At 38.9% G+C, this 16,925-nt stretch overlaps 1 protein-coding gene across 1 annotated transcript in view; it reads left to right on the forward strand.

The window, feature by feature from the left end:
- The first annotated feature begins 1,383 nt into the window (after positions 1 to 1,383).
- The window catches only part of Lamp2 (lysosomal associated membrane protein 2), a 37,199-nt gene continuing 21,657 nt past the window's right edge, over positions 1,384 to 16,925 (forward strand). The window contains exons 1-3 of the mRNA XM_026379552.2: positions 1,384 to 1,714; positions 13,936 to 14,054; positions 15,135 to 15,348. Coding sequence (XP_026235337.2) covers positions 1,510 to 1,714; positions 13,936 to 14,054; positions 15,135 to 15,348 — 538 coding nt within the window. The 5' untranslated portion in view covers positions 1,384 to 1,509. The remainder of the gene's footprint in view (positions 1,715 to 13,935; positions 14,055 to 15,134; positions 15,349 to 16,925) is intronic.

Raw genomic sequence — 16,925 nt, forward strand, 5'->3', positions numbered from 1 at the left:
GACAAGGGGATTACAAGTTAGGGGCCAGCCTCATCAATTTAGCAAGTTATTCTATAATTTAGCAACTTAGACCTTGTCTCAAAATGAAAAGCAAAAAGGACTGGAGGGGTTGGAGTTGTGGCTCAGTGGTAGAGTCCTTGCCTAGCACATGTGAGGCACTGAGTTAGATCCTCATCACCACATAAACATAAATAAATAAAATGAAGATATAAAAAAAAATGGTATTCAGTTTTAATAAAAAAGGACTGGAGATGTAGGTCAGTGGGTTCAATTCCCAGTCCAAAAAAAAAAAGGGGGGGGGGGAAGAAAAAGTAAATAACAGATATGTAGGCCTACCATAGATTTTCTATTTCAGAATCCCTGGGAAATGAGATACTGGTATCAGTTGTTTTTAAAAACATTGAGATGATTCTTTTGAAGACTAACATTTGAGAATCAGCATTTTATTCCAACTTGAGATTTTTAGGGTGTTCGAATGCTTTGATCTGTTGCCTTAGGTTTTGTCTTTTCACTTGGCAAATATACCATTACAGAATACATGTATAGAATGTTAACAGGTCTATCTAGGTAATAATATGAATGATCTTTTTAAAATTTTTTAGCTGTAGTTGGACACAGTATCTTTATTTATTTTTATGTGGTGCTGAGGATCGAACCCAGGGCCTAGCAGTGCTTAGGTGAGCACTCTACCGCTGAGCCACAATCCCAACCCTATGTGAGTGATCTTTAATTAACCCTAACCCTTAATCCTTCTATGTCTCTCTTTTTTTTTTTCTTCCTGTATTTAAAAAAGACAGTTCCCAAGCTGGGTGTGGTGGTTCTTGCCTGCAGTCCTAGAAGCTCTGGAGGCTGAGGCAGGAGAATCGCAACTTCAAAGCCAGTCTCAGCAGAAGCAAGATGCTGAGTAATTCAGTGAAGACCCTGTCTCTAAATAAAAAATTCAAAATAGGGCTGAGGATGTGGCTCAGTGATTGAGTGTCCCTGGGTTCAATTCCCGGTACAAAAAAAGAAGAAGAAAGAAAGAAAGAAAGGAAAAAAAAAAAAAAGACAGTTCCTCTTTCTGAGTTCAATTTCCCCATCCGAAAAACAGGGTGTTGTAACTTGGTGAACTTTAAGACCACGTCCTCCTCTGGTGGTCAGTGACTCCATACTACCCCCTAGCTTCTGGCCCATCTACTAGTATAAACTACATAGTTAACAACAGCGTTTAAAGAATAATCATATATTATTTTGTATGCCTAACACTGCTTTTTGTAAGCAAATCTCTTTTTCTTCCTTAAAGAGCCAGAACAGAAATAATCTCTTATCTACAGTCCTCAAAAGTTCATCCTCTCTCCTTAGCTTTGGAAAATACCGTCCGCGCAAATCTCCTAGTAACTCTAGAACGGTTGTGAACCAAAAAGCCAGGGCGTGGTCGCCCCGCCCACCAGCCCCTACATCACCACCCCTCTCGCCGCTTTCAAGCGTGGGGATTGGCTGAACGCAAGAAAGAGCCCCGCCCCTGGTCTTATGACTCGGGCTGAAGCGGAGATTCTTGGCTCTCACACCGCTGTGGTCGGTGGTCACCCGTGCGCTGTCCCCAGGTCCAGTGAGCCCTTTCGCTGGTGTTGCTGCCCTTGTTGTCACCGCCGCCTCCAGCCCTGTAGGATCATGGTGTACTTCCGTCCCTCCTGGCTTTCAGGCTCCGGGCTCCTGCTGCTCTGTCTCGTCCTGGGTGAGTTGTCCGGGCCCTTGAGATTAGTTTCTCAGTTTGGGCCCGGGGCGCAGGTTCAAAGGCCACAACCTGAAAGACTGGACTGAGGGGGAGGGAGCTGAGAAGCTCAGCAGCTGACACTGGGCGGCGGCAGTTGCCCCTGGGAGACGAGCCATGACCTAGAGAAGGCCTGACCGAGAATGGCGGGGAATAAGGGCCCATGAGGGTAACAAGGGGCAAGTAGGGGTGGGGGGTGGACGTCAAGGGAGCAGGCAGGAAAGAGTGAAGAGTGGAGGAGGTCGGGGTAGAAAGTGTAACTTAGGGAAGACACTGAGGAGTGAGCGCTGGAGGGCGGTACATGCAAATTCTGGGGCGGCAAAGAAAATTAGGGGATTCTTGGTTTCCAAGGATCAGGGAAGACTTTTGAAGATGGTGGAAAAACTATACGGTGAGAAGGAGATTGGGAGGGAAGACACTGTACCTGCGTGAAATAGCTGGCAGCCAGGCTGTGGGGCGGCGGGGAAGTTTGGGTGGGGAGAAGAGAGGAAAGTAGAGCTGGAGGGCAGGGAGCTAGGGGTTTTGTAGGTAGGAATTTGAGGTTGTGGAGTAAAGGGTGAGTGAAGACATGAGGAATGATACTGGATTTGGCTTTTGCTTCTCAGAGTTTTAAGGGTAAAGGGACGTAGGTTGGTTGGGGGCAATTTTCAGGAGAGAAAACTTGGACCAAGACTCAAAGGATGGGTGAGGACTTTGGTGGGGAATGAATATCCGACTTGGAGGTGTTGCGAATGTCGATTTTCTATCAGTTTTGCTACTTCCTCCCAGCCAGACCCTGATCAAAAAATCCCCAGATGCTTCAGTTGGGAAAGCTTCCCAGATGAGAGGTTTTGGTGGTTGTGTATCTAAGTTTTGTATACTACCTTTTTTGCTCTCAGAATCTCTTGTTTTCTTCCTCCCCATCACTCAATTATTCTGCTACCTCTTTTTTGGAGGAAAGGGTAGGTAATTTGGGTTGTTATCAGGTCCTAAGAATGTCTGGGTGAATGAATGTTAGCTGATAGTGCTGTGCCCCAATAGACCTTGGGCCCTTAACAGCTTTAATGCCTAAACGGTGCACTTTGACCAGAATGGCTCTTCCTGACCTGATTTGTACAGAGCTTGTTACCCACTGACTCTTTCTGTTTGTGACTTGAAAGAAAAGAAGGAACAGACCCAGATGGGAGTGGGAAAGAAATAGACCTATTTGGAGGTCTGAGAAGGCAATGAGAGGTAAACATTTTGTAATTCAAATTTTAGTAGAATAAAATCAACACCCTGAAAGAGTGGATTCTCCACCAGGGGATATTTGGCAATATCTGGAGATATTTTTGGTTGTCACAACTGGGGGATTGCTTTTGGCATCTGGTGGATAGAGGCCAAATATGCTGCTAAATTTCCTATAGGCACGGGGCAGCCCTTCTCAACAAAGAATTGTCTGCTTCAAAGTGTTAATAGTATCCAGGTTGAGAAACCCTGCTTCAGAATCATAGCATCAGAAGGAATCTTGCTTATCTAATCCAGTCATTCTCAAGGACCTTTCTTAGGGGTCTCTGAAATCAAAACTTTTCAGAATAATACTAAGAAGGTGTTTGTCCTTTTCACTCTTGTCTTTTCACCAGGGTACAGTGGAGTTTTCCAGAGGCTACCAAAATGTGTGATATCACCATCCTGATGGCTCTAATGTTCTTGTGTATTATTTATTTCTCAATTTTAATTTCTATTACAGTGAATCCCGATAGTTATAAATCACATAATCCAAATCTTTGTGAGGTCCTCCATGGATAGGAAAGTAAAATGTTCCCGAAACCAGAATATTTGCAAATCCTTGATCTAGTCCAGCTGGTCATAGGCTCAGCACCACATACAAATAAATAAAATAAAAAATTTCATCAACAACTAATAAAAAATATTTAAAAAGAGACATTTGTAGAATGGAGGTGCTCCCACCAGTGAAGTACACACTAAGGATATTTATAGATTTTTCTCACCCAGAAGAGCATCAATTCTCAAAGAAAGCCTCACTCGGCCCTGAGAAAAACAGAAGTCAAGCTAGTTATGAGAATCAATAACCAGTGAAAAATTCTGCTTTTTTTCTTACAGCTTTTGCAGGAAACTCCTAGCACTTTTGAAATGGGACCATGACGCTTTGCTTGAATACTTAATTTGAAGCCTTAGCTGTACTGCAAAGCCCTTACTGAGGGCTAACTGACCCTAAGAGTTCCTTGTTTACAATAGAAAGCACCTTATCAGTGACTAGAACACATCTGACCATGACATCTGGTAACCAGAGGTTCCCTGCCAGTTGAATCTGTGCACAAAAACAACATGGCTATTGTTTAGAGAAAGGGAGAAAAAAAGTAATAGTTGTCCTACTTGTTGGCTTTCAAGTCATTAAATATTTTTTTTTTAATGAAAGCTTTTTTTGTTTTGTTTTTATGAAAGCGGTGCTGCTCACTGCAGAAAATAAACAGGCAAAAAGAAGCACATAAAATAACCCATCAGCTCATCTGCTAGTTTGCCATTTATTGATTAGGACTAACTGGATTCATCCTCTTGGAACGTTTCCAAGATTGATTCCCTCCACCTCCCAAGTTTAGAACACTATTTGGAGCAGTAAAAGTTATAATGTAGCTAAATCCCATTTTTAAGGGTTCCAGGATGCAATGGTAAATATCTTTCTGCACAGCTGCTTTTTTTCTTACAGCTTTTGGTTCAGTGTGGAGCTCAAAGCCCTTCCATGTACCTTTTTCTGTTAAGAATTTAGCAAGTCTTTACTTATTTGATGGGTTTTGTACATTATTTTTCTATACCAAAATGGATACCAAGAATAAGTTCTTGATAACTCAATAAATAAATATTAGTAAAGTACTTACTATGTATCTAGTGTTATACCAGGGTACTATAGAGGGTACCATTGTAGGAGAGTCTGTCCTGAATTTATAGTCTCATTAGCATTGGTGTACTAGCTGCCAATTTTACTTTGTAACTTTATAACTATCCCAGCTCTATCAGAAGCCTTTTAAAAATAGCTACTTTAGGACTTGAAAATGTATCTCAGTGGTAGAGCACTTGCTTGATATGCATGAGGCCTTGGGTTCCATCCCTAGCACTGTGGGAAAAAAGCAAAAAAAAAAAGTTGTTTTACAATAAGACTGAAAAATAATTCTTAGTCTATGTATTGATCTTTTTCATAAAAATTCAGTTATGTTGATATTTATTTGAATGAATGATAACTGATCAGAGAACATTCTGGAAACAAACTATGTAACTTAGAGTCATTATAAAAAGGGCAGTGCATGAAAATACTTTCCTAGCACCATTGCTTAATTGTTTCCTTTGTTTCCAAATCAGAGATTTCAGAATTTTTCACTGGTTATTGATTCTCATAACTAGCTTGACTTCTGTTTTTCTCAGGGCCGAGTGAGGCTTTCTTTGAGAATTGATGCTCTTCTGGGTGAGAAAAATCTATAAATATCCTTAGTGTGTACTTCACTGGTGGGAGCACCTCCATTCTACAAATGTCTCTTTTTAAATATTTTTTATTAGTTGTTGATGAAATTTTTTATTTTATTTATTTGTATGTGGTGCTGAGAATCAAACCCAGTGCCTTACACAAGCTAGGCAAGCGCTCTACCTCTAAGTCACAATCCCAGCCCTCCACAAATGTTTTTTGAATGCCTGTTGTGCACCAGCCACTATACTGGGTGAAAGGGAGGGAACAGTAGACAAGACACATGAGGTCCTGCTCTTGTGGGACTTATATTTTAGTAGAGGAACAGAGTCCAATGTGTAAATAATATGATTCCAGATAGTGATCAACACTGTGAAGAAAATAAAGCAGATAATGAGGAAGGAGAATGAACAGATGAGAGGGGTAGGTGATGGGTGTGTTGTCAGAGGGCCATCTGTTGTTGAGTCACATTTGGGCAGAGGCCTAGGTGTTAGAAGGAGGCCAGACAGGTAACCATTTGGGGGAAAAAGAATAAATCTTGTCTTTCTAAAACTCTTAGGTTATTAACACTGGCCTATTTTCTGTTCCTTTTCTCCTCCTAGTTCTAGTCAATCTCTTTTATGGGTATTAGTTTTGGAGAGCAGAGACTATTACGTATGGCTATTTCCCAAGGCCTAGCTAGCACCAGGTCTGGTACATGGTTAACCCTCAGTAAATTCTTGTTGAGGGTATTCATTGGTGGGCACTGGCAAATATGATGGTGAACTAGACCAACTTTGATCTTCTTTCTTTCTGTGAACTTTAGATGATCTTTGCAATAAGTTCTTTTGAGTCTTTGGATTGAGAACTTCAAAATAAATTTTTAAGCATACAAGTAATTATAGACTAAGTTACTAAAGTATAATCCTATCTAATAATGCTAGTCTCTTTCTTGTGCTCCTTTAGATCTACCTGCATAGTCATGAAGGTTGATATGGAGAACTAGAAAGTTCTTGGTGATTTTTTTTTTCAGGGAGAGGGGTACAAGGGCACTCAACCACTGAGCCACATCCCCAGCCCTATTTTTTGTACTTTATTTAGAGACAGGGTCTCACTGAGTTGCTTTTTGCCTTGATTTTGCTGAGGCTGGCTTTGAACTTGAATTTCTCCTGCCTCAGCCTCCTGAGCCACTGGGATTATAGGCATGCTCTACTGTGTACCAGCTGAAAGGTATTTTTTTGTTTTGGTTTGTTTTTGGGGGGTATTGAACCCAGGGGCACTTAACCACTGAGCCACATCCCCAGCCCTTTTTTATATTTTATTTTGAGACAGGGTCTTGCTAAGTTGGTAAGGCTGGCTTTGAACTTGTGATTCTCCTCCCTCAGCCTCCTGAGCTGCTGTGATTACAGGCATGCACCACTGTGCCCGGTGAGAGTTAGGTTTTCACAAGGAGCTAATATTTCCCCTTTTGGAAGCATCTATAAAAGAGAATGCAAGTGCTGAAATTTTTCTTCAGCCTTACCACATTTTGTTTAACTTATAACTTTGACTTCAAGGTTTTGTCAAAATTATTCTAGCTGTAATAGAGATAATTGAAAGGACATACTTGTCATTAGTTCATTAGTTAGTGATTACCACATTTACTAGGATTAGAAATAGTTAGCTATTCCCAAGTGTACAGCTTTCTTCCCCTATATCCTTGGTGGACTTTGTCTATAACCAAGGATTATCTTTCACAGCACTGGAGCTAACTTAAGTGTCCCTTGGTGGTGTGGGAAGGCTGCTCTTCCTTGTATAGTAACAAAAGTTCTCTGATCATAATTTCATATTGAAGTGATCAGAGATCCCCTCAGATCCCAAAATTATTTTATAAGTACTTGTTGGTGTCCTGTGCATTGCAAAACAATGCTGGAGGTCTGCCAAACACTGCTCAGCAATAAGCAGTTTCCATTAGTTGAATAGAGTTGAATTTCGTTTCCTTACCCACTGTCTGACCTTAAAAAATTAAGTCATTTTGTAGGTTAAAACCATATTTTTATTAATTTTTAATGTTCCTTTTCATATGTCCAACATTTGTAGCTTAAAAGCATATTATTACTTTTCCATTTTAAGAGACTTTCCAGAAAGCAAGACTATAAGCAGCTGAATGTAGCAAGTAAACCTATATTAGAAATTGTAAATGAGGAACAATTAATCGACTTAAACCTATGGGGAAACCAAAAGAAAGAGTCAGTAGGTTTGGTATGCCTCTAAGTCCTTTTTTTTTAAAAAGACCTTTTTGCTAATATTCATTCTGAACGGATAAAGTTGAGTATAAGAGTCTGTAACTTAAAATGATGAAAATAAACACAAGCCTAAAAACTGGGAAGGGTCCCTTTAGGTATTGTTTACTAGAAGTGAGACTTGTAACCTGGAATGTCTAACTTCTTGTTTGGCAAAGTTCTCTTAGCTCTGAAACGATAACCTGCTAGAGAAATATGAACTACTATTCTCACAGCTAGTAAGTTGGATCACCAGAGGTACTTAATCCAGAGGTGCTTGACCACTAAGCCACATCCTCAGCCCAATTTTGTATTTTATTTAGAGGCAGGGTCTCACTGAGTTGCTTAGCACCTCGCTTTTGCTGAGGCTGGCTTTGAACTCCCAGTCCTCATCCTTCTGTCTCAGTTTCCCCAGTCACACTGGAATTATAGGCATGCGCCACTATGCCCAGTCTCAGCTGTGGCTTTTTAATGTCATAAAGCCTTTTAAGCAAAAATGATTTGGCTATTCCTATATCAAGCATAGCAATAAGGATAGAAATGGCAATGTGGGGACTTTTTGCCAAAGTGTTTCACCCATAAACTTACCTTGTGTGAAAAGCATTTTTCCTAGCTTGAAATCCATGTCAGAATTTATTGAGGAGAAAACTGACATGAGGTTTGAGGGAGTTTCCAGAAGACTAATAGGTTCATAATTTGGATGTGCTAAAGGACTAGCTTTCCTATAATCAGATTAAGTTGTATTTCAGGTCTTCATTGCTGGGTATTTTCACCTTGATGTAATAAATCAGTATTTATTGAAAATCTAATATGTATTCAGCACTAGTAGGAATGGTAGGAGGTAGAAGAAAAGTAATACACCTCATCTCTTCCTTCATGACACACATGATAGATGACATTCATTTAAAAGGCACACTCCTAGGGGCAGTGGCATAGATAAGATTATCTGATTAAGGGAGCATATTATAATTCAAATGAGCAAGAGAAACACTATCAAAAGGGAGTCTTGAATCTACCAATATATATATCATTCATAAACTTTGGTACTTTTTATTAGTTATGAAATATTTGCTATATAGTATAATTTTCCATGGCACACTAGCTTGCTGTAAAGTAACAGTTGAAAACTGCTGTTTTGGAGCTTTTGACAGTAAGAAAGTCAGGATTAACCAGCGTAAAATAACTTGGAGTAATTTAGGATAGTGTAAAATATACTGAAAAGTGGGGATAAGCATTATGACTGTTCCTCCAGGGATTTTATAGTCAAGAAAGCTTTGTGGAAACAGTGGCTGCTGAAATAATGGATGGCATATCAGTCTAGGTTCTTGATTTCAAGCAAGAGAAATAAAATCTAATTGATTCTAGGCAGAAAGGAAATTAATTTATTACAAAGATACTGGGACATTGCATGCCCTTTGACCCTATAGTTTTATTCATAGATATATACCCAACATGTACACACAAACACACACACACACACACACACACACACACACACACACATGCACGTGTTTACTGGTACATTCAATAATGTTTACAGCAGCATTTGTAATAGAACTAAACTGGAAGCTATCCAAATGTCCATCAGATGAGTAGCACATCAAAAGCTGTGTAGAGCAGGGTGTGGTAGCACATATCTGTAATCCCTGAGGCAGGAGGATTGCAAGTTCAAGGTCTGCCTCAGCAGTTTAGCAAGGTCCTAAGCCATTTAGTGAGACCCTATCTCAAAATAAAAATTAAAAAAAGGTATAGGGATGTGGCTAGTGGTTAAGCACCCCTGGATTCAATTCCTGGTACTGAAAGGAAGGAAGGAAGGAAGGAAAGAAGGGAGGGAGGGAGGGAAAGAGGGAGGGAGGGAAGGAAGAGCTATGCAGCAGTAACATTGAATAAACTACAATTATGTACAACATGGGTGAATCTCACAAAACATAATATTGAGTAAAAGAAGCCAGACACAGAAGAGAGCATAGTGAATGATTCCATTTATATCAAGTTGAAAAGCAAGTCTTTACTGTTAGAAGTCAGTGTGGTAGTTATTCTCAGGAGGGGAATAATAACTTTGAGAGTACAGTTGGCCCTCCTTATGTGTGGGATCCATATCTAGAGATTCAACTAACTGTAGATCTGAAATATTAGGGGAAAATTATATCCATAGTGAATAGACTTTTGTTCTTGTTTTCTAAACAATACAGTATAACAGCCATTTATATAATATTTCCATGTTGTTAGATATTATAAGTAATCTAGGGATGATTTAGAGGATATGGAGGATGTCCAGGTTATATGCAAATTATACACCATTTTATTTGAGCCTTGAGCATCCAAGGATTTTGGTATCCTTAGTGTCCTGGAACCAGTCAGTTCCCTCAGATACTGAGGGATGACTGTATTTGTAATATTCTATTCCTTGACACCTGAGGGTTCAATTTGTGAAAATTCTTTGAGCTATATGCTTTTTCCTTACATATGTTATGTTGTATACTTTTCTGTGTATATGTTACATATCAGTAAGATGTTATGTAACTCAGAATACTGGAGTTCCTGGCTATACATCCCAAAGCCTGATGGATGACCTTAAGTCATACCACTGAATTGCACTACCACCACCACCAAGCTGAAACTTCACATTGCACCACTGGCCACTGCTACCTTGTTGTTGATCCAGCTGCAGCTACTCCCTGGCCCCCAGGGTACTTCTTCCATTCCTGGCTCCATTCTTAGGCTTCTTTGTGTGTGTATATACCTTTGGTTAGATAGAGCCTAACATAAGTTCTTCTTGCTGTAAGGGAAGCTGGGAAAGCAAGTATCCAGTGTTTTCAGATTCTATAGTTGGCAGTGATATTGATCAAAAATTATAACCAGGTTGTGGGGGAAGAAGCTGTTTCAGATTTTGGGCAGCCAAAAAGAGGAACATCTTTGAGGTGAACATTTAAGTCAGCAGAATAAAGTAGATTTCAAGTGTTAGAAACAATAGAAGCCTAGGGGTAGAAGTTGAATGGAGTTAGGTATTTGGGTCCAGGGGAAACAGGTTTAACTGGATTAAAGGGTGTGTTCTGGGAAAGTGGTGTGAGAGACATTGAAGAAATAGGGTGTGACAGGATTAAGGATTGCTTTGAAAGTCAGGCAGAGGAATTTAAATTTAATATGGGAATTTTGGAAGCAGTAAAAAGTTTTGAACCGGAGAATGTTCTGAGAGGAAATTGTATTTAAGGACTAAATTGTATTTAAGGACTAACCTCAACCTGTGTCTTCTGCTTCAGAAAGCTTCAATTTTCCCACCTCAGGAAATCTGGCAGCACTTTCAGGGGCAGCTAGGAGGCATCTATAGTAATTTAGGAGTGGAGTGGTAGATTGGGAGTAGAAATAAAAGGCAAATATTGGATTTAAGAGAGAATTTGAAGCTAGAAGCTGTTTCCTCAAATGCCTGAGTCCTGAGCCCAAGTGCCTGGTCCTGCCTTTCACTTAGAGGAAGCCTGTTTGGAGGAAAAAGTAAGAAGAATGCGTTTTAGTTTTGGAATTGTTGAGTTTGAGATGATGGATATTTGTGCAAAAAATGATTCCTCTGCAGTTGGAGATGGAGAACAAGAGTGAAAAAAAAATCATTCTTTCAGAGAAAGGTGTGAAAGGATTGAAACTGTGTGTTGGGTCTCTTGGGCACATTTCTCTTTTCTTTGTCATGGGCCACCAGGTTAGATAGACTAACTTGAATTTTATTTCAGGTGATAAATGTGAACCTCAACCTGTGTCTTCTGCTTCAGAAAGCTTCAATTTTCCCACTTCAGGATATCTTGATCCTATTACTATTTTACATAATTTTCTGTTACTCTAATATCTTTTTACAGAAGATGATTAATACATGAGATGTTTTTCTTGCTTGTTTTTTTAAATATTTATTTAGTTGTAGATGAACACACAGTATTTTTATTTATTTTTTATGCAGTGCTGAGTATTGAACCCAGTGCCTCACACATGCAAGGCAAGCACTTTACCCGTGAGCTACAGCCCCAGCCATTCTTGGTTATTATTTTTTTTTTTGGTGGACACGATGTCTTTATTTTATATTTATGTGGTGCTGAGGATCTAACCCAGTGCTTCACATATGCTAGGCGAGTGCACTACCTCTGAGCCACAATTCCAGCCCATTGGTTATTTTTAATAGCTTTGAATGCTGTGAATATGAGAAGAATGTGCTAAATTATTTATTTTTTATTTTATTTAGCAAATATAAAACATAATGGACTACCATGTGATGTTTTAATACATGTATAGATTGTATAATGTTTAAATCAGGTTAAACATTTTTTTTTTTTTTTTTTGGTACTAGGGATTGGACCCAAGTGCACTTAACCACTAAGCCACATCCCCATCCCTTTTTTGTATTTTATTTAGTTGCTTAGGTCCTTACTAACTTGTTGAGGCTGGCTTTGATCCTCCTGCCTCCGCTAGCATGCACCACCATGCCCAGCCTCAGGTTAAACATATCTATCTCCTTAAACACTTATTGTTTCTTTATGATGAAAGCTCAAAATAATTTCTTCTAGCTTCTTTTAACATGCAGTATGTTATTGTTGTCTATAGTTCCCCTACTATGCAGCAGCATACCAGAGCTTCTTACTTCTATCTAACTGTAACTTAGTACCCATTGTTTAACACACCAGAGGCTGTTTAACACAGCCTCTGGTAACCACCATTCTACTCCTAGAACACAACAAAAAAGGAAACCAATATTGCTAATGAGCATAGATGCAGAAATTCTCAATAAAATACCTGCAAAGCAAATCCAACAACATATCAAAAAGGTCATTCATCATGCTCAAGTGGGATTTATCCTAGGGATGCAGGATGGCTGAAAGGTGAGGGACTTCAATGCAGACAGAGAGAGAGAACATATGAAAAACAAACCTACAGATGATTAGAAAAGATTGTAATTACCAGCACTTTGGCATACACTTTGTGTATGCCAGCTCCATTTCCATATTGTACTTAGAAAAGAATGAAGGGTAAATAAAAAAAAAAAAAAACAAAGGGATAACATAAAAAAAGAGAGTGGATAGAAAACCTATTTGGGTCTCACAAGTCTTTTTGAGCCTAAGCCAATACATTTAGTCACAGTCAGTAACCACAAGCTTTGGCATACTATTTGGGCTTGCTAAGGCAGCCAGGTTTCCTGAGCATGACGGTAGGCTTTTGTGTACAGCTTGAAAGCTATTGCTGAGGCATGCCTTCTTGGTATTCCTCTGAGGATTTTATTCTCTCTGGTCTAGAACATGTCCCTACCTGTAGATGACACTGGATTGCTCAGCTGTCACTAAAGGGTGTGTAGCCATTTTAATAAGAAATGGGTCACCCCTTGGGTAATGTGTGAGACAGTGAAGAAAAGAATCTTCAAATGGTTGCCCACTATTTACGCTACAGGTGTGTTTGCCTGGAATATTTCCCCTTTCTGCATTAGTAATTTGAGGCCTTGGGCTCTTCAGTTTAGCAGGGAATGTTTCTATGAAGATTAGAGAAAGTTAGCTGTTGGCTGAAAATTCCCAAACCCTTTCTTTATCAATGGCTCTGTAAGTTTTTTTCTGCCTAAAGAAGATGCATATGGTGGGGGTGCAGTTCAGTGGTAGAGCACTTGCCTGTCATGCGTGAGGCCCTGGGTCCCATCCCTAGCACTGCAGAAAAAGGAAAAAAAAAGTAGCAAATAGCAGGTTGAGAATTTAGGAAGTAATTTTGAGTACATGTCAAAAGACTTATCAGACCTTTCCATTTTAAAGTGAAAGTGATGAACTCCACATTTATAAAGATTAACCTTTTTATGAATCTAACAGGCCTTTGCATTACTCCTTCTTTTGGTCATACAATAGCTTAGAAGAGCTATCCCATATCTAAATCACATCAGAATCAAATCATTTGGGAAGAGATCTGTGTGCCCTAGGGCATGTAGCTTGCAACAGACTATGGAGCATGGAGTCTATCATTATTGCAGAGAAAATTTCACCAGCTGATTTGAGAGAAGCAGGAATTCAACATCCCCTTCAGAGGCTTCCCCTTACTTCATTTACTTCAAAATCCCCCAAAAGGCAAACTATAATTGCCTAAGACAGAACTAGCAAGGTGCACAGATGAATATGGAAATGATTATTAGGAGGCAGAAGGTGAATATCACCAGTCTGTACTCAAGCATCCCAAGTCTAGCAACCATTCTCTGGGAAGGGAAATGCTACTTTTTTTGTGTGTGTTTGTGGTATTGGGGATTGAATCCAGGGCTTTGTGCATGCGAGGCGAGCACTCTACCAACAGAGCTATATCCCCAGCCTGGAAATGCTACTTCTATTAAAAATTTATAAAGCAAAGCAATCACCAGGATACTATATATATTTAAAAATACTTTGTTTCATTTTAGAGCTGGTTGAACTTAAGTAGTACCTAGAACTTGTTTTATTTTATATATATGTGTGTGTGTATACATATATCTATATGTATATATAGTAGTATAATTAATTTTTTTTCAATAAATACAGGAGCTGACCAGTCTCATGCCTTGGAATATAATTTGACAGATTCATCAAATGCTACTTGCCTTTATGCAAAGTGGCAGATGAATTTCACAGTAACGTATGAAACTACAAACAAAACTTATGTAAGTAAATATTTTAGTTTTATAGAAGAAATTTAATTCTGACTCCTTTTTTATTTCTTAAGTACATTTATACAAATAAGGTTTCATGTTAACTGACCTAACACTTAAACTCTCCGGAGTATTTTTTAACATTATACTCTTGTAGACTCTTGTAGGTATTCTGTTTAGTGTTGGCATTCATATTTCTTCTAATCAATTAGTTCTTTTTTTTTGTTACCAGGGATTGAACTCAGGGGCACTCAACCACTGAGCCACATCCCCAGCCCTATTTTGTATTTTATTTAGAGACAGGGTCTCACTGAGTTGCTTAGCACCTCGCTGTTGCTGAGGCTGGCTTTGAACCTGGGATCCTCTTGTCTCAGCCTCCTGAGCATCTGGGATTACAGGCGTGCACCACTGTGCTCAGTTTAATCAGTTCTTTAGAGAGTTTTTCTTAGAGATGGTTAAGTGCAAATGATCTGAAGCTACATGATATTCAGGTCTAATTACCTCTGTAATATATTTAAAATATGCTAGAATTAAAGCTTGCCCTTTTTAAAATCTTTTTTTTAAAATATCTTTATTTATTTTTATTTGGTGCGGAGGATCAAACCCATGCCTCACGCATGCTTTACCACTGAGTTATAGCCCCAGCCCCTAAAGCTTGCCCTTTTTAAAAAATAGCTTAATATTAAAATCTTCCTTTTGGGGAATTTATTCTTAACCCTTTTGTCTTATTTTCTTTTGTTAAGGTTCTACCTACTTTAAAGCCTAATTGAAAAATATCAGCTGAGGAGCTGCAGGTAAAGCTCAGTGGTGAACATGTGTGTGGCTGAGGGTTCCATCCCCAGCACTGCCAAACAAACAAACAAAATCAGCTAGAGAACAATAGATCAGGACAGTTTTCCTTTTCTCTTTAGACATACAGGGGACTGAAGTGTAGCTGAAAATCTGAGATTAATTTATGGGGAACACCAGGCAAAGGGCAACCTGGCCATGAAGAATGTGTGACATAGACTGAAGTGGCACACCCAGCTAGTCTCCCCATGTTTGGTGTTCACTGTAACCTGTTCCTCACCCCTAAATTTCTCTTTCTACTAGAAAACGGTAAACATTTCAGACCTAAGCAATGTGACATATGAGGGAAGCACTTGTGGAGATGACCAGAATGGTCCCAGAGTAGCAGTGCAATTTGGATCTGGTTTTTCCTGGATTGTAAACTTCACCAAACATGCTCCTAATTATTTGATCGATACCATCTCGTTTTCCTACAATATTCATAATCACACAACATTTCCTGATGCTGAACATAAAGGTAACTTTAAGAATTGGATTTGTGTTATGTTGTCTTGCTTTTAATTAATAATGTAAGCAACTTAAAAACCATCATTATGCATGTCTTTCTTCCTAACTAGAATGGAAACGTCATGTTCTTTATCTCCTCCTGTAAGCTCATGCATAGCACAGTGTTAGACATAGTAATGATGTTGACTGCATGGCTTGAGAGCTTTACTCTGTACAGTTTATTACCCTGTATTACTTGTGACTTCTCACTTAATCCTTAACAAGAACCTTGGGAAGTTGATATTATCAAAGTTTTACAGGTAAAGGGATCAAGGTTTGATGACATTGACTTTCCCAAAGGTTATAAATCTAGTAGGTGGGCCAGCAGCTGGTTTTCAAACCAAAGTCTGTTCAACTGCAGAATTTGTACACTTATTATTTATTTTATTAAGTAGTAGGCCCTGAACAAATGTTGAATAAATGAGAAAATCCTTTGCTGATAACTATTTTAAATATGTTCAAATTCAGTAACCTGAAGCAAGAGGAAATGCCTCATCTGTAGATGTTTTCACCATTTAAAATGACTAAAAATTAAATGGGATTAAAGTTAAAATGACAAAAGTCAACATTTGCTGCCATTTTGAGACAATTTCAGGTCAAAATGAACTTGGGAAAGTATTGGAAATTAGGTTTATTCTTGTAATTCCCATAACTTAAATGCATATTATTTTTTTTTTAAATTTTTTTTTAGAGAGAGAGAGAGAGAGAGAGAGAGAGAGAGAGAGAGAGAGAGGGAGAGAAAGAGAGAGAGAGAGAATGAATTTTAATATTTATTTTTTTTAGTTTTCGGCAGACACAACATCTTTGTTTGCATGTGGTGCTGAGGATCGAACCCCGGCCGCACGCATGCCAGGCGAGCGCGCTACCGCTTGAGCCACATCCCCAGCCCCTTAAATGCATATTAAAACATCTTGAAGACATGTATAGTGGAGATTTTAATTTTATTTGGAATATAATTCTCTCCTTTCTTCCCCTCTATTGAGGTTATCATGGTGTTTGTAGTGGCATAGCTCTTCCCACAGATAGTGTTTCATTCTGACTTCACAAACAGAGGCAGATAGGCATTAGTTGCTCAGACATGTGATTTTTTTAATCTTTATTTTTATTTATTAACGTGGTGCTGAGGATCGAACCCAGGGCCTCATGCATGCTAGGCAAGTACTTTACCACTGAGCTACAACCCCAGCCCAATCTGAGGATTAATAACTCATATGGACTTACAAATCTCAAAAAACTATATTTTAAAGATCTAGAAGTGTGTGAGTTCACAGAAAACGTGGGAGGTAGCACAGACTAAGACTTAAAAAAATTAAATCCTGGTTTTCTTTTTACTGATATCTTAGTTTGAGAGAATAACTAAGGCAGATTATTGGCTATGTTATTTATTTATCTTAGTGTTCTGCATTGTTTTTGAGAAGTCAGATAAAATTTGTCCCTCATTTCAAGGAACTTAGAAACCAGTGGAGCTGAATTGTGTTCCCAGGTTATATGAATTTGGAAAGCATTGAGCTCAGTCTGATTTTTTTTTAATCTGTTCATGTTTTTGTT

This window comes from Urocitellus parryii, chromosome X, assembly GCF_045843805.1.
Source record: "Urocitellus parryii isolate mUroPar1 chromosome X, mUroPar1.hap1, whole genome shotgun sequence".
Lineage (NCBI taxonomy): Eukaryota > Metazoa > Chordata > Mammalia > Rodentia > Sciuridae > Urocitellus > Urocitellus parryii.